Source organism: Borostomias antarcticus (assembly GCF_949987555.1).
Source record: "Borostomias antarcticus genome assembly, chromosome: 9".
In the NCBI taxonomy this organism is placed as follows: Eukaryota; Metazoa; Chordata; class Actinopteri; order Stomiiformes; family Stomiidae; genus Borostomias; species Borostomias antarcticus.
Window position 1 is genome coordinate 13,795,074 of NC_140242.1, and position 16,310 is coordinate 13,811,383.

The window sequence follows — 16,310 nt, forward strand, 5'->3', positions numbered from 1 at the left end:
AGTGTCATACTCTTCAGTGGCTTCTTCCCCTTCTTCCCGTGCACACTGTAGGCTCTCCACACCGCATGTGTGGCAACAGCTGACAGCACCCGCCGGACTGTGTCCGCCAAGTCTCTGCCACCAATGGCACCTAGGTATTGTGTCTGCAAAACAAAGACAGTCATTTACTGTACCCTTCCCTGCAAAAATAAGAAAGTTCTGCCCTGCAGACACTCACCATCTTCCTCTGATGTTCCCGGTCCTTCAACCTGGCCTCAAAGACCTGCAGCTCCTCCTCCATTTGGGCAGGGTCCAGTACATCCAGCACTTCTCCCTGGGCTCCAGACTCCCCAGGCCGCATGCTCTGGGCCAGTTCCCTCACACTCTGTGCAAGCTCACAGAGTTGCTCCCGCAAGTCTGAGAACTGCTGATGTACAGACCTCTGGAAATCTAGATAAACACAGATGTGGCTATAAGTACATTGACATAAAACTAAATGAAACTCAAAATATATCCCTGCATGCAACATGAAGTAGTTCCATACCAGCATCTGCAGAGCAGCATCGATTCGGTAGAGGGGTACATGGAGTCAATTGTGCTGGAGCCGTTTTCTTGGGCGACGGCATCACAGACCTAACTGAAAAACAAAAGGGATAAAGGAAAGGGATTAGCAGGAAACTGTATGGTGTTGGCAGCATGCTTTGGCTTCTGGCATTTGAAGGAAAATAAATTAAGACATTAACAGGTAGACCTCACAACAGTACATGCCACTCTTACCTGGTCTGGCTGGGGTGCTATACATGAGGCCTGGGCTCATGTGGTTTTCGCTCACAGGGGATGAGCTCGGAAAATCTGCAAGATGAGTAAAATGGTATTCAATCTAAAAAAGCCAATCACAGAGCTAACTGAAAACCTAAAGGGATTAGCAGGAAACTGTATGGTGTTGGCTTTGGCTTCTGGCATTTGGAGGGAAACTAAATAAAGACATGACAGGTAGACACCACAACACCACAGCAGTACATGCCACTCTTACCTGGTCTGGCTGGGGTGCTATACCTGGGGTCTGGGCCCCGCTCGCTAACATGGGACAAGCTTGGAAAATCTGCAAGATGAGTAAAATGATATTCAAAATAAATAAAAAATAGTCCAACTATCAGTGTGCAGTAGGAATAGACATTTCATTTCAACACAAACATGCATACCTGGATTGTACAGCACACGTGGATTGTACTGGACAGCCGGCAGAGGCCTTTCAACTCCGGCACCTGGCATACCGTCTTTGGCTGCCCGGGGCTTGGAATATCTAGTGGAATATCAGTATATTAGCTCAGATTACTTGATTTCAAAAGTACTACTCTTTTGGGACTATTGAATGCACTTTAGTATATTACCTTCGTCACTGGAGTGATAGCGCGTGTTGCGCCGTCTCTTTCGAACGTCTTGGCACTCGTCCATTGACGACTGCTGCTCAAAGACTTTTGCCATGAGCCTGGCACCTTCGTAATGATCTGTGTGCATAAAGTACCATAATCAATACATTTCAGCCATCCTTTTTCCTCAGAATAATGAGTCATGATCTCCCCCCCCCCCCATCAGTATTTTTTAACAGCTTAAAATGCAAACAGTACCAGTTGTGGACTTTGGGAAAACCCGGACTCTGTGGAGCGCCCAGCCAGGGTTAGGTTCCACACAGCTCTTTATCCGTTGGCTGACTCATTTATTGGCCAGGAACACATCTGCAACTGTGAGTGAAACCATGTTGGTACCCGCTTCCCTGTACAATTGAAAAGTAGCACACCAATCAGAAACATTGTTCACACAAACATGTTCTTACCCCATCCTTTTTGGAGAGCCAGGATACTGGGACAACCGACAGTGTCCTCCCCCAGAAACTCCACACTGCAATACAGTCTGCCCAATAAACAAAAAAATATTAAGTTTATAAACACATAAGGACCCTATAGGAAAGTAGGCAGAGGGGAAGATGCGACTAAAACAACAATTCAACAAGTCATTACAGCCGATAAGTAATTAGTGACACGGCACTATTCGATTTTTTTTTTTATTATTCTCTGCCGGCATCTGCTCAGGACAGATGCGGTCAATGGCGGTCAATCATCAGTGTGGGAAACATGAAGCTAGTTTAGGCATTAGCCACTGCAGTGCACAGATTAAATGTATAAGGCCTTGAATCACGCGTTACTACTTGCAGTTTTAACAGGAACGCCTTTTTTTGACTTGTGAACTCCAACAATACACACCGATACTACTAATGTGGCAAACAAAGCTGCCTCCATCTTTGTTTCGAGCTAACGTTATTGTCCATGGTACCCCGCTTACCTCGTGGGTGACATCGTTCTCAGTCTCCCACTTTCCAGACAAATGGAAAATATATAAAGCATTATCTTGGCTCCGCCTTCACTGTTGCCTATGTAAAATTAGCCTAAGATTCGTGGTGGCCTTAGAAAGCCTGACACGAGCGAGCTCCCAATGTGAGTCTCAAATTCAGCAGAGTCAAACAAACAATTCACATTTCCCTCAATCCAGCGGCCATTTTAGATTAATGTTAACTAACACAAAACTTAACAGCTCAGACCGTTCGCTTATGTTTCTGCAAATGTTCGCGGCGAACACAAAGCCAGCAGTAACAGAAAAAAGGTTTGCAATAGTTTGTCGGAGTATTTGCAAGATTATCTAAACGTTAGTCAAGTTCGGGCCTTGACTTAGCTAGCTAGCACTAGGTAGCGTGCTAGCTAGCATTAGCTAACGTTAGCTAGCTATCATTAGGCTTCCAATTCCTGAACTTAGTTTAGCGTGCAGGTTATGAGTTACTTCTGTTTATTTAAATTATTACCGGTAAGTAAACAAATAAATAGCTAAACCAACAGTCAAATCAATGTAATTTGATGAGAAAAAAACCCAGAGGTAACTGGTATAACTTACCAGAGATGAAGTGCGCACCACACAAAAAAAGTGTTTGTTGGTCCCCAATCTGCTCTCTTTATTGCTTTAAACCACAGCTTTCGGCGGTTCCTCTGAAAAGGGTGACATATCGAGGGGATGCTGAAGAATCTGAGGCCATCATCTTGTCCTTTTCTGTTTGTACAGTTCACAGCACAGCAGCTTTGAGGCATAATTAGCTACATGAAACAGAGCTCCTGGCTACTGTGGCTAGCGAGTTCGTTCCTCGTTCCTTTTTACCGAGAGGCTGCGTGCGCACCCCGCTGTGACGTAGGCGGCGAACACATCTATAGGGAGGGAAAGTAATCTCATCGCCCCCTAGTGGAACCGTTCCATAATGCCGAGAGAATGAATGGGATTTCTCGACACGTCTTTTGAAAAATGATATCTTGGTCGACACCGAAAAGTTAGTTTTAATTAATGAAAAAGCATTAAATTTCTAACAAACAGGGAAATATACAATCAATAACATTTCTAAGATGAGTTATTCACCTCAACATACAGTACAATATGAAGGATATAAGCGAAAATTTAAAAAATAAAATAAAATACAGGAGCAGTTTGGCAAAGAATCCTGCCTACTTTAACTGTGAACCAGCAAGCAGTGACGTCACGGGATAGCCCGATTGCTAGCCTAATAGGACTGTAATACAACGTTACCGTCACGTTATGTAATGACGTTGCAGGGACCCATGTTGCCAATGTTTCTGCAACGTTGCAGTAAAGTCTAATTAGACTTAGGAGGGTAAAGTTATTTTCGACCATAGATGGACGTTGTCACAACATCGCCTGATGGTAACGTTGCAACTTACCTAAGTACAACTTATGTGCAACGTTGCTGCAACCCACTGTGTTAGTAGGGTCGTGAGCTAACTATCCCGCTCTTATTGTGCTGGATTAGCATTGGAAGCATTGGAACTGATGTGTCCAGGCGACCTATCTTCATTTATCAGACATTATTTCATGTCATTTCAATTCACAGCTATTTCAGTGGCTAGCTTCCATCCTACCAGTCCTGAACAGAAACAAGCCAGCCGCGCACATAAACCAGGCTGGACCTGGTTTGGGTAATTTCGGGAATATGTAGTGTATACTGTATAGTACACCAGATGTAGCAGGCACAATTTGGATGTAGTATGCTGCATCTGGCGTAGCCTACTGAAAAGAACCAGAACCACCCAACAGAGGGAGGAGCTGGTTACTGGGTTCAATAGCGAATTGCGCTGCCGCCACCTTTTTTTAACCGGTGGGGTCCGGCGTCAGAACACACACACACCACACAGGCGTTAGAAAAAGGACATGGCTTTATTAATCATTTCATTTCAAATGCACACGGCTCGGGACGCTCCCCAAACCCCCTATAGCTGCCCCACCCCCCAGGCGCTCCAGGCTTAAATTATAGCACTCTCACTGCAAAATAATGTAAACTGCACTGCAAAAGAATATAACTGCACTCTCACTGCAAACGAAACATGCACGTGTAAAACCAAAACTCCAAAACAACCGGCCTGCCACACCGTCTGAGATCAGGACACATCACTTTCCCTCTCCGAAAGCTTAGCTTCAGTTAATATATGATTCATTCATTAACAATGGTTATGGTTAGCCATAGTTTGTGACAGGCTGTTGACATGCGACAGACCTGAAAATGGTGTTGAAGGGCATTCCAAACGAGCGTAATTTTGACACTCTACTCCCCACGCCCATTTTACAGCATTGCCACCCAGTGGATATAGTCGGAATTACACACTCTATTCAAGGATGGGAATCGGGACAAAATGAGTTTGGTCGAGTTTTTATTACAGTGATTTGATCACGATTCAAAGACCAACCGTGCGGTTACAGTGCCAGCATTGTATATATAAGGAATACATTGATTATTTTGTATGTGATGAAATGCACCAAACTATGATTGGTGCATTTCATATATTCTGTAGGCTTAGTTGCCTTAGTCATATTAATTCTGTTATTTTTATTATTATTTTTGCACAGGTCATAATAAGACACTTATTTAGCCTAACTATATAAATAGTTAATACTTCTTCCTTGACTTGAGTCAGTCATGGCAATTCTAGAATCCAAGTGTGGCCATACTGTAACAGATTGTCTCACAATTATATGACATCATATTTGAACACAATGATACTATGACAGCCACATTCTAGTTCAGTTTATAAAAAAAATAAAAAAATAAAATAAAATAATAATAAATAAAAAAAAAATTCTCTGTCAGTGGTCAGTGACATTTTGAAGTGGTTGGTGTATGCAATGCAATCCAGTGCTCCTAACTTCTCCATGGCCTCCCTGTACGTTGGGGATCTGCACCCCGACGTGACAGAGGCCATGCTGTATGATTTATTTAGCCCCATGGGGACACTCCATTCTATCCGGGTCTGTAGAGACAGGATCACCAGGCGCTCCTCAAGGTACGCATATGTCAACTTCCAGCAGCCAGCTGACGCCAAACACGCTCTTGACACCTTGAGCTATGAAACAGTCATGGGCCGACAGCTCCGGATCACGTGGTCTCAACGCGACCGCACCCTGAGGGACAATGGAATTGGGAACATCTTCCTGAAGGGTTTGGAGAAGTCCATCGACAGCCAGGCCCTGTATGACACCTTCTCCGCCTTCGGCACCATCCTCTCCTGTAAAGTGGAGAGTGACGAGAATGGCTCCAAGGGCTACGGCTTTGTGCATTTTGAGGCTCCGGAGGACGCTGAGAGGGCCATCAAGAGGATCAATGGCATGCATACAACGGTAAAAAGGTGTTTGTTGGCCCTTTCAAATCCAGAAAAGTACGAGAGGCCGAGCTGGGCGACCAAATCAAACAGTGTACCGGCATCAGTCTCTACATAAAGAACTTGAAGGAAGAGATTGAGGAGATGCGACTGAGGAAGGAGTTCTCTCCCTTTGGTACCATCATTAGTGTCAAAGTCAGCGCTGAACGGACGCATTCTGGCCACCAAGCCCCTGTATGTGGCCCTGGCCCGGCCCAAGAAACAGCCACGGGTGTATCTAACCAACAGATACAGGCAGCAAATGGCCGTCAGGCGTGCCACGCCCAGCATGGAGATCAACCTGCCTGCACAGCCCTCTGGATCCTCCATGGCTGCCATCCCTCACGCGTCCATCCAGTGTGTCTCCACCCAGACCATGGGCCCTCGTCCAACCTCTGCTCCTACAGCTCCTGCGTGTCCTGCTGTCCACCTGCTGGGCGAGGAGTCTCGGACGACCTCCATTCTGGCTGCCACTCCACCACAGCAGTGGAAGCAGATGCTGGGTGAGTGTAGTGGTCTGGTTGACTGTTCACTGTTAATTGTCTGGTTGCCTGCCAATTGCCTGACCCACACTTAAAGCCCTTGTAAAGACTGTGCCCCCAGTTAATTTAAATTAACCGTCCAATTTTCCCCTCAAGAACACAACATGGAGCCTTGGTCCAGCCCACACGGGACCATGTTGGGTTACCAAAAGGTAAGTAACCCCCCTAAAGGTTTATATTTCATATACCATGTAAGCATGGTCAGTCAACTTTATCTGGTTTTGTACAGTCCTGGACCTTGACCCACTCTCTCTAGAGACCAGAAAACTCTTTAATGCCAGGCCACTATAAAGGTTCTCAGGATCTTGTCATTTCTCAATATACATACTCAATTTCTATAGCTGAGGTTAAGAGGGAGAACCTCAAGCTCAGGATTTACTTACATACCATGAGCAATGAGCAAAGAAATTATTGGATTAGCTTCAGTGACTTTCTTTTCATTAAAACAGAAAACTCCACCTCAGATGATCTCTACAACAATTGAGGATGAGGTCAACGACCTAGCGCTGCAGCTGGATGCCAAGCTGGGCCCCCCTCGCCCAAGGGAGAGTGGGAAGATGGGATTTTGGCCTTGTGTTGTCCCTGCACCAACTCCACCTACTGGCCTGGCACTAGAGGCAGAGGGCAGGCCTCTGAGGAAGGACAGAGAGACAGGGCACTCCTGCTCCTACATCCGTGCTCCTGTGAGTGCCCTTAAGCCTGCTCCCCCTGTGATGGCCTCTCCAACACTCGAGGAGGAGGTCAACGACTTGGCACTTCAGCTGGAGGCCAAGCTGAGCCCCCCTCGCCTCAGGGAGAGTGGGAAGACAGGTTTTTGGCCTTGTGTTGCCCCTACATCCACTGCAACAATTGGCCTGGCACTAGAGGCAGAGGGCAGGCCTCTGAGGAAGGACAGACAGACAGGGCACTCCTGCTCCTACATCCGTGCTCCTGTGAGTGCCCTTAAGCCTGCTCCCCCTGTGATGGCCTCTCCAACACTCGAGGAGGAGGTCAACGACTTGGCACTTCAGCTGGAGGCCAAGCTGAGCCCCCCTCGCCTCAGGGAGAGTGGGAAGACAGGTTTTTGGCCTTGTGTTGCCCCTACATCCACTGCAACAATTGGCCTGGCACTAGAGGCAGAGGGCAGGCCTCTGAGGAAGGACAGACAGACAGGGCACTCCTGCTCCTACATCCGTGCTCCTGTGAGTGCCCTTAAGCCCGCTCAACCTGTGATGGCCTCTCCAACACTCGAGGCTGGAGTCAACTTGACACCTCAGCTGGAGGCCAAGCTTGTGTTGAGCAGCCCTCTTGTCAGGGAGCAGGCTGGGGCTAACCCTCTGGTTAGGGAGCAGGCTGGGGCTAACCCTCCTCCTGCCAGTGGACCTGCCAGCACAACGCCTCACACCGTTGGTGCCAGTAAACCCACTCCACCTCTGATGGCCTCCCCAACAATCGAGGAGGTCAACGACCTAGCGCTGCAGCTGGAGGCCAAGCTGAGCCTCCCTCACCTCAGGGAGAGTGTCGCCCCAGCTGCCTCAACTCCACCGATGGGCCTGGCGCTGAACGAGGAGGACAAGCCTCTGAGGACGGAGAGACAGACACGACACTCCTGCTCCTCCACCCGTGCTCTGAAAGGCTCGGGACGAACTACTCGTAGACAGGAATGGGGTGAGGTCAAATCAGCCTGGACAGCCATTTGTTTTTTGATGCTCTCCATTTTGCAGGTTAAACAATGTTAATTTTGTGATTTAAGATCTGACAGACATTAACGTCCAGCTGAACCCTGCATCAGTGAGCTCGAGCTTAACTATTCAGCTGGGTGTTGCCCTTTCAGACGAGAAAAAGCTGGTAAAGTCTATATCTATCTATCTATCTATCTATCTATCAGTCTGTCTGTCTGTCTGTCTGTCTGTCTGTCTTTCTATCGATCTATCAATTTATCTATCTGATATAATGTTCTGGGCTGAATTACACTGTCAGTGAGGATAATGCACTGAAAATCTTACTATTGTCTGTTTTGACAGATTTGACAGATCCAGTTTCGGATGTTCGCCTGCCTTTGCGGACAGTGCACACACACACACACACACACAAAACTACACACACACACACACACACACAGCACAACTGCAGCCCCCCCCCCCCCCCACACACAGACACACAGAACAACAACATACACATGCACACACACACACACATACAAACATTTGTATTCTCATGTTGGCTTTGATACTAGACATTTCTAACATAGCACATTTAGATCAAGGTCCAAGTCAAATTACTTTAAAACCTGAGGTCATTATTTTGCTAGTACACTGCGCTACCAAGTGTGCTTCATGTTCTGCTGGAATGTTACCCGAGTTGGTGGAATGTTTTCCAGAGCTCCAGACTTCTGTGTGGAGAGCTGTCCTTCTGGTTCCTAGTTGAAAGAAGGTTCTCAAGGGTTCTAGACTTCTGTGTGAAGGGCTCTTCTTCTGGTTCCTGTTTGAAGGTAGGTTCTCCAGGGTTCTAGACTACTGTGTGGAGAGCTGTTCTCCTGGCATCGTTCACGTCCGTCCCACTCTCTGGTTGGGTCGTACATCAGCACCACTAATCTCTCCAGCAATAACATTGACCCTCCACTGTCCACTGGGCATGTAGAAGAGTCCACTGAAAGCAGTGTTGACCTCTGAGGAACACGTCCACGTTGTCCAGGCGTCCTGTCAGACAGTGTACACTGTAAAAAAATACACTGTGAATTTCACAGTAACTAACTGGCAGCCAGTGGCCAGCGACTTACTGTAAAAAAAATCACAGTAAGTCGCTGGCCACTGGCTGCCAGTTAATTACTGTGTTTTATTTTACAGTAAGTCGCTGGCCACTGGCTGCCAGTTAATTACTGTGTTTTATTTTACAGTAAGTCGCTGGCCACTGGCTGCCAGTTAATTACTGTGTTTTATTTTACAGTAAGTCGCTGGCCACTGGCTGCCAGTTAATTACTGTGTTTTATTTTACAGTAAGTCACTGGCCACTGGCTGCCAGTTAATTACTGTGAAATTCAGTGTTTTTTTTTTTTTTTTAAACACAACAGTATCATACTGTAAAATAAAACAGTAATTAGTATGTACTGTATTTTTTGTTACAGTAGTAGTGTGGTAACTGTAAAATATAAAACAGTAATTACTGTCTACTGTATTTTTTGTTACAGTAGTAGTGTGGTAACTGTAAAATATAAAACAGTAATGACTGTGTACTGTATTTTTTGTTACAGTAGTAGTGTGCTAACTAAATTATTTTTAGGGCTGTAAAAAAAACAGTGATTTCCTCATACTGTATTTTTATTTTCATCATTAACATCAGCAACATCAACTCTAACATGACTCACACAGCATTACTTTTTACCTTAACCCCCTGGAGTTTATCAAGTCGCCGGCGACTTGAAAACAATTTAAAGTGAATCGAGGTACGTTTTGTTTAATAACATCGCGCCCGTTTGTCATAGAGACTAGCGGTAAAATGTGGTGTGGAGCCAACATTTAGACATTTAAAACGAGCCCACCCATGTGTTTCTAGACCAATCAGAAGAGTTTATATCCATAAGCCAATCCGAGAGAGGTTTGACACAAGGCACATCCTCTGTAATGCAACCTATCTTGCCCGTCAACTAGATAATAGGGATTGCCTAACCTGATCTTTCGTATATGATGGTCTATCCCCTTGATTTATAAATGTACTAAACCACCGGCAATTTCTCTCACACACCATGTAAGTAACAGACCACAGATCTGTTGCCTGTAAAGATGCCGCCAAAGAAATTTCTCACAGAGAAGGAAATTCTGGAACTACTGTTCCCGAATGGAGAGGAGTCAGGTGGTGAAAGCTACCTGATAGACGACGAGCTTGCTTATCAAGCAGGGCTGGATCCGGTCGAGGACGACATGTAAGTAGCCTAGTCTGTGGTATAGTAGTGGATAAAGTTAGCTAGCTGGCGCTAACAAGCTGCTATCTTGCGCACAAAATAAGAAGCGCACTTCAGGGCAGGAGTCTCGCTATTTTAGCAGCTTGTCAAGCTTACCATCACTAGACAGTTGCCTTCCTAGCCTAGTCTGGTATATTCAGTTGTCGATTTTATTCATATTCCTATTTCCTCTGTATACAACTGTCTACAAATAGTAAGCCTGACAAGCTGCTAAAACAGCAAGCCTCCTGATGTCAAAGAGCGCCTTTTATTTCGCGCCTCATAAAAACATGACGCTAGACGGGCGCCTCAATCATTTGAGTGCACTGCAGTTTTCTAGCTAACATTAGCTAGCTAGCCTACACAGTAGAGTATACTAGTGTTGTCTATTATGATTCTGTATTGTGATATAGCTAACAGTGTATATAGCTAGCCTACACAGTATACTAGTGTTGCTTACTATGATTCTGTATTGTGATATAGCCTAGCTAACAGTGTATGTATATGTTGTTGTTTACAGTGAATATGTAGAGGAGAGAGAACAGAGGGGAGGAAAAGAAACGGGAGAGACAAGGAGAAGAAATGAGCAGAGGAGAAGGCAGGAGACTTGGAGGCAAGAGAGACAGGGAGGAGCTGAGAGAGGAGAAGAGGAGACAGGGGAAGGGAGAGGACAGGAGAGGAGAGGAGAAAAGAGGAGACAACAGGATGATAATGTGTAAGTAAGCCTATACTTATGTCTGCATTTTTATGTATTACAGTGAATATGAAACTAGACTTAGGTCTACTCTTACAGTGAATATGAATGTTGATGTAGGCCTATTCTTTTGTGTGTCACAGTGACAATGAGACAACAGAGTCAGAGGAAGAGGTAGGAAGAATGAGAACGCTAACAGTAGAGAGAAGGCGGCAAGAGAGACAGGGAGGAAGAGGAGGAGACGAGAGAGGAGGAGAGGAGACAGTTGAGGAAGGAGTAACACCAGGGAGAAGTGAAAGGAGAACGCTGACAGCAGAGAGAAGGCGGCAAGAGAGTCAGGGAGGAAGAGGAGGAGACGAGAGAGGAGGAGAGGAGACAGTTGAGGAAGGAGTAACACCAGGGAGAAGTGAAAGGAGAACGCTGACAGCAGAGAGAAGGCGGCAAGAGAGACAGGGAGGAAGAGGAGGAGACGAGAGAGGAGGAGAGGAGACAGTTGAGGAAGGAGTAACACCAGGGAGAAGTGAAAGGAGAACGCTGACAGCAGAGAGAAGGCGGCAAGAGAGTCAGGGAGGAAGAGGAGGAGACGAGAGAGGAGGAGAGGAGACAGTTGAGGAAGGAGTAACACCAGGGAGAAGTGAAAGGAGAACGCTGACAGCAGAGAGAAGGCGGCAAGAGAGACAGGGAGGAAGAGGAGGAGATGAGAGAGGAGGAGAGGAGACAGTTGAGGAAGGAGTAACACCAGGGAGAAGTGAAAGGAGAACGCTGACAGCAGAGAGAAGGCGGCAAGAGAGTCAGGGAGGAAGAGGAGGAGACGAGAGAGGAGGAGAGGAGACAGTTGAGGAAGGAGTAACACCAGGGAGAAGGGAAAGGAGAACGCTGACAGCAGAGAGAAGGCGGCAAGAGAGACAGGGAGGAAGAGGAGGAGATGAGAGAGGAGGAGAGGAGACAGTTGAGGAAGGAGTAACACCAGGGAGAAGGGAAAGGAGAACGCTGATTGCAGAGAGAAGGCGGCAAGAGAGACAGGGAAGAGGAGGAGGAGATGAGAGAGGAGGAGAGGAGACAGTTGAGTCTGAGGAAGAGCGAAGCCACAGAGGAAGGGCTCCCCCCCCAGCCAGAACTCTCTTGGAGGACTGAGGCAAATGAGGACGTGGCTCCCCAACAGAAACGCTTCCTGCCAACTAGAGCTCCCGGACACCAACTAAATCGGGACTTCAGGTACACACCACTGGACCTCTTCAAATTGTACTTCCCTACAGAGGTGGTGAGAGCCCTCTCTAGGAACACAAACAAACGGGCAGCCAAGAACATCGGCGTGGGAAAAAAATATACCTGGCAGGACGTGACTGTTGAGGAGCTCTACAAGTTCCTCGGCCTCCTCTTCTATATGGCCTTGGTCAAGCTATCGGACATCCAGTCCTACTGGCGCCTAAACTCCATCTTTACGGTGCCATTCCCGCCCACGGTCATGTCGAGAGACAGGTTCCGCAGCATCTCATGGAACATCCACATGAGCGACCCAGACGAGGATGTGGTCAACGACGGAAAGAAGGGGACACCAGAACATGACCGGTTGTTCCGACTGAGACCCCTTCTGGATGTCATCACCTCGGGCTGCAAGGCGTTTTACCACCCACGCCGGAACCTGTCGATCGATGAGAGGATGGTCGCCAGGAAAGCCAACACAGGGATGACCCAGTACATGAAAGCTAAGCCAACCAAATGGGGTTTCAAACTGTTTGTGTTGGCTGACGCGAGTAATGGTTACACTGTGGACTTCTCTGTGTACACCGGCAAGATGGAGTTCCCCTCGGGCACGGGGCTGGCCTACGACTCTGTTATGTCCCTGATCAGGCCTGGATATCTCGGGACGGGCTACCATATCTTCGTAGATAACTTCTACACCAGCCTGAGACTGTTCAGAGACCTGTATGCCATGAACATCGGCGTAACAGGGACATACAGGGACAACAGAAGGGAGTGTCCTCGCACAGTCAGCAATGCCCTGTCAAAGAAGGACGCCAGAGGAACCATCAGGTGGATCCGAGATGGTCCCCTCACCTTTGTCAAGTGGATGGACACGCGTGAGGTGGCAGTGTGCTCCACAGTCCTCCCTGCCAACATCGGAGGCACTGTACAGCGGAGAGTGCGGAACCGGGACAGGAGCTGGTCCACAGTTTCCATCCCATGCCCTACCCCTGTGCTGGAATACAATCAGCACATGGGGGGTGTGGACCTGTCGGATCAGCTCATCCAATATTACACTGTCCATCACAAGGGGATGAAGTGGTACCGGACTCTCCTCTACCACTTCCTTGACATTGCAGCTACCAACAGCTACCTCCTACACAAGGAGCTGTGTGAGGAAAGACAGGAGCAGCCCATGACCCACCGGGCCTTCAAAGAGGAGCTGACAGCCCAGCTTTGTGGCGTCAGCATCAAAGCCCCTCCTCGCCAGGCAGAGCATGGTCACATCCCTGTGGCCATATGCCAGACAGCAGACTCCAGTGAGAAGGCCTCCCAGGGACGAAGAAGCTGTGTCGTTTGCAAAGATGCACACAACAAATATCAAGCCACTCCCTGGAAGTGCAAGGAGTGTGGGGTGGCTCTTTGCCTCATCCTGGACAGGAACTGCTTTGAGACCTGGCACAGCATGTCATGAACAGGTTCCTCCACAGATAACGGAGAGGGGGAGGTAAGAGAGGCAGAGAGGAGACCAAAGAGGAGGCAGGAGAGGACGGGGCAGCACAGTGGAGAAATTGAAACAGGAGCACATAGACAGAGGAGTGAAAAAGGCGAGAGAGACAGGGAGGAGAAGAGGAGACGAGAGAAGACAGGGCAGCGCAGTGGAGAAATGTAATAAGGAGCACACAGCGAAGAGGGGAAGGCGAGAGAGGAAATGAGATGAGAGTAGGAGATGGGAATGTTCCCTTGGAGATAAACGGAGGAGGTGGAACATAAAACAAGAGGGAAATACAGAAGATGGAACAGGAGATAAGAGAAATACAGAAGATGGGACAGGAGATAAGAGAAATACAGAAGATGGGACAGGAGATAAGAGAAATACAGATGATGGGACAGGAGATAAGAGGAATACAGAAGATGAGACAGGAGATAAGAGAAATACAGAAGATGGGACAGGAGATAAGAGAAATACAGATGATGGGACAGGAGATAAGAGAAATACAGAAGATGGGACAACAGATATGAGAAATACAGAAGATGGGACAGGAGAAAAGAGAAATACAGAAGATGAGACAGGAGATGAGAAATACAGATGATGGGACAGGAGATAAGAGAAATACAGAAGATGAGACAGGAGATAAGAGAAATACAGAAGATGAGACAGGAGATAAGAGAAATACAGAAGATGACAGGAGATAAGAGAAATACAGAAGATGAGACAGGAGATAAGGAGAGAGGAGAGGTGTGCATGTGTTTGTGAATACGTGTGTGTGTGTCTGTCTGTGTTTGTGTGGTTTACTCTCATTGACAGGCTGTGTTGTGTGTCTCCACAGTTCATGTTCCCTTGGAGAGAAAGGAAGAACAGAATAGGGGAGAGGGAGGCAAGTAGAGAAGATGGGGTAGGAGAGTAGCTGTTTTTCTTTTTGTTTGATTGAGCAGCTTGAAATAAAAAAAAGTTAAATCTAACCATTTTGTGATCTTTTTATTGGCTTTTGTGGCTATTTTGGTATATATTGTTTCTTACAGTGGTTTCTGATAACATACCTTACAGCACCTTTTTGTCCTGAAGAAAATTGTATATAACACTTGGTAGTTCAAAATAGGATTTTAGGACTTATAACTAACAATAGCTAGGCGAGGATAGCACAAATTAATATTTTTCTTTGAAATATGATTCATAACCAATCATCAATACTCACATAATCATACATATATTATATCCTTTGAAAGCCCCAACTGTACTCTTCAATATGGTTATACTTTTTTTCATGTAGGACATTATCTGACATGTTTACAGCCAAAACAACACAATCAGTCCAAGTGGCCTGTTTGAGACTTAAAACGAGAATTCCAAATCTTGTTTTTTCCCCGCTTCCCATTCATCACTATAATGGCCATATCTTCTGAACAATATATGATATTTCTAATCTGTCTGCTGTTCTAGATAGCACACAGAAATGTCTACATTTGATACCCTGCTAATTTCCTTCCATCATGTAAGGAAAATGGTGGAAAATGCTGTTTGATGAAGGCGGAAAATATTACAAATATTAATATTTGTCTATGAAATATGACTCATAACCAATAATCAATCCTTATATAATCATACATATATTTAGATCATTTAAAAGCCCTAATTGTCCTCTTCAATATGGTATATAGTATTTTGATGTGTGATGTAATATGAACACACCACACATGTTTTTGTATCATGAGTTCATATTCAAAATACAAAATGGAATGTTGGGAATTTTTGGCTTGGACCCCAGGGGGTTAACATGACTCTAACATGACTCTAGCATGACTCTAGCATGACTCTAGTATGACTCTAGCATGACTCTAGCATGACTCTAACTTGACTCTAGCATGACTCTTCAGCATTACTTTTTATCTTAACATGACTCTAACGTGACTCTTCAGCTAAACATGACTCTTAACATGACTCTAGCATGACTCTAACATGACTCTAGCATGACTCTAGCATGACTAACTTGACTCTAGCATGACTCTTCAGCATTACTTTTTATCTTAACATGACTCTTCAGCTAAACATGACTCTAACATGACTCTAGCACGACTCTAACATGACTCTAACATGGCTCTAACATGACTAACATTCATCATTACTCACATGACGTGCATAACATGACTCTTAATGTGTCTCTTTCAGATCACTCTTGCTTGTGTCTCTTTCAGATCACTCTTGCTTGTAGGGTGCACCTCCTGTGAATCAAATACAAAATGGAAAACAGCTTTTTAAATCTCCAGGATCTTAAGAGATTAATTAGAGACTAATACTGTAAAAACTTAAGATGAAAACAAAACGCATCTTCATGGATAAATCCACAAGACCTCTTCATTATCAGAACCTCACCTCCACCTAGTTATTTTGCCAGTCAAAGGCATTGAAGTCCCTCATGAACGAAAGGACGTGTGGGTTTATGTACGATGGCTTCCGCTTCACAACTCTTCCAGTTTTCCGGCTTGTCTGGACCTTAGCAGTGCACTTGCTGGAGTCAGGATTAATCCTTACAAGGAACCTAATAGAAATGAAAATGGAAGGTAATCAAATAACCTGACTCTAGAATCAGTTACGCCAGTTAGGAGGTCAGAGGTCAGTCAGATGTGTGTGTGTGTGTGTGTGTAGTTTCCCACACTAGAGGGTAAATAGTGCACTGAAAGCCAAACCCTAACCCTAACCCTTCTATTTAAGTAAATGTAAAATAAATGTAAAATAATGTTTTGTTAGCCTTACC

The 16,310-nt window shown here is 45.9% G+C and overlaps 1 protein-coding gene across 1 annotated transcript; it reads left to right on the forward strand.

Annotated features, from left to right (window-relative positions):
• Window positions 1-11,911: 11,911 nt before the first annotated feature.
• LOC311312846 (piggyBac transposable element-derived protein 4-like) lies at window positions 11,912-13,531 on the forward strand (the record flags this gene model as incomplete). The annotated part of the gene is made up of 1 exon (XM_084442853.1): window positions 11,912-13,531. The coding sequence occupies one exon, from the start codon at window positions 11,912-11,914 to the stop codon at window positions 13,529-13,531; it is 1,620 nt and encodes a 539-aa protein (XP_084298979.1).
• Window positions 13,532-16,310: the final 2,779 nt, after the last annotated feature.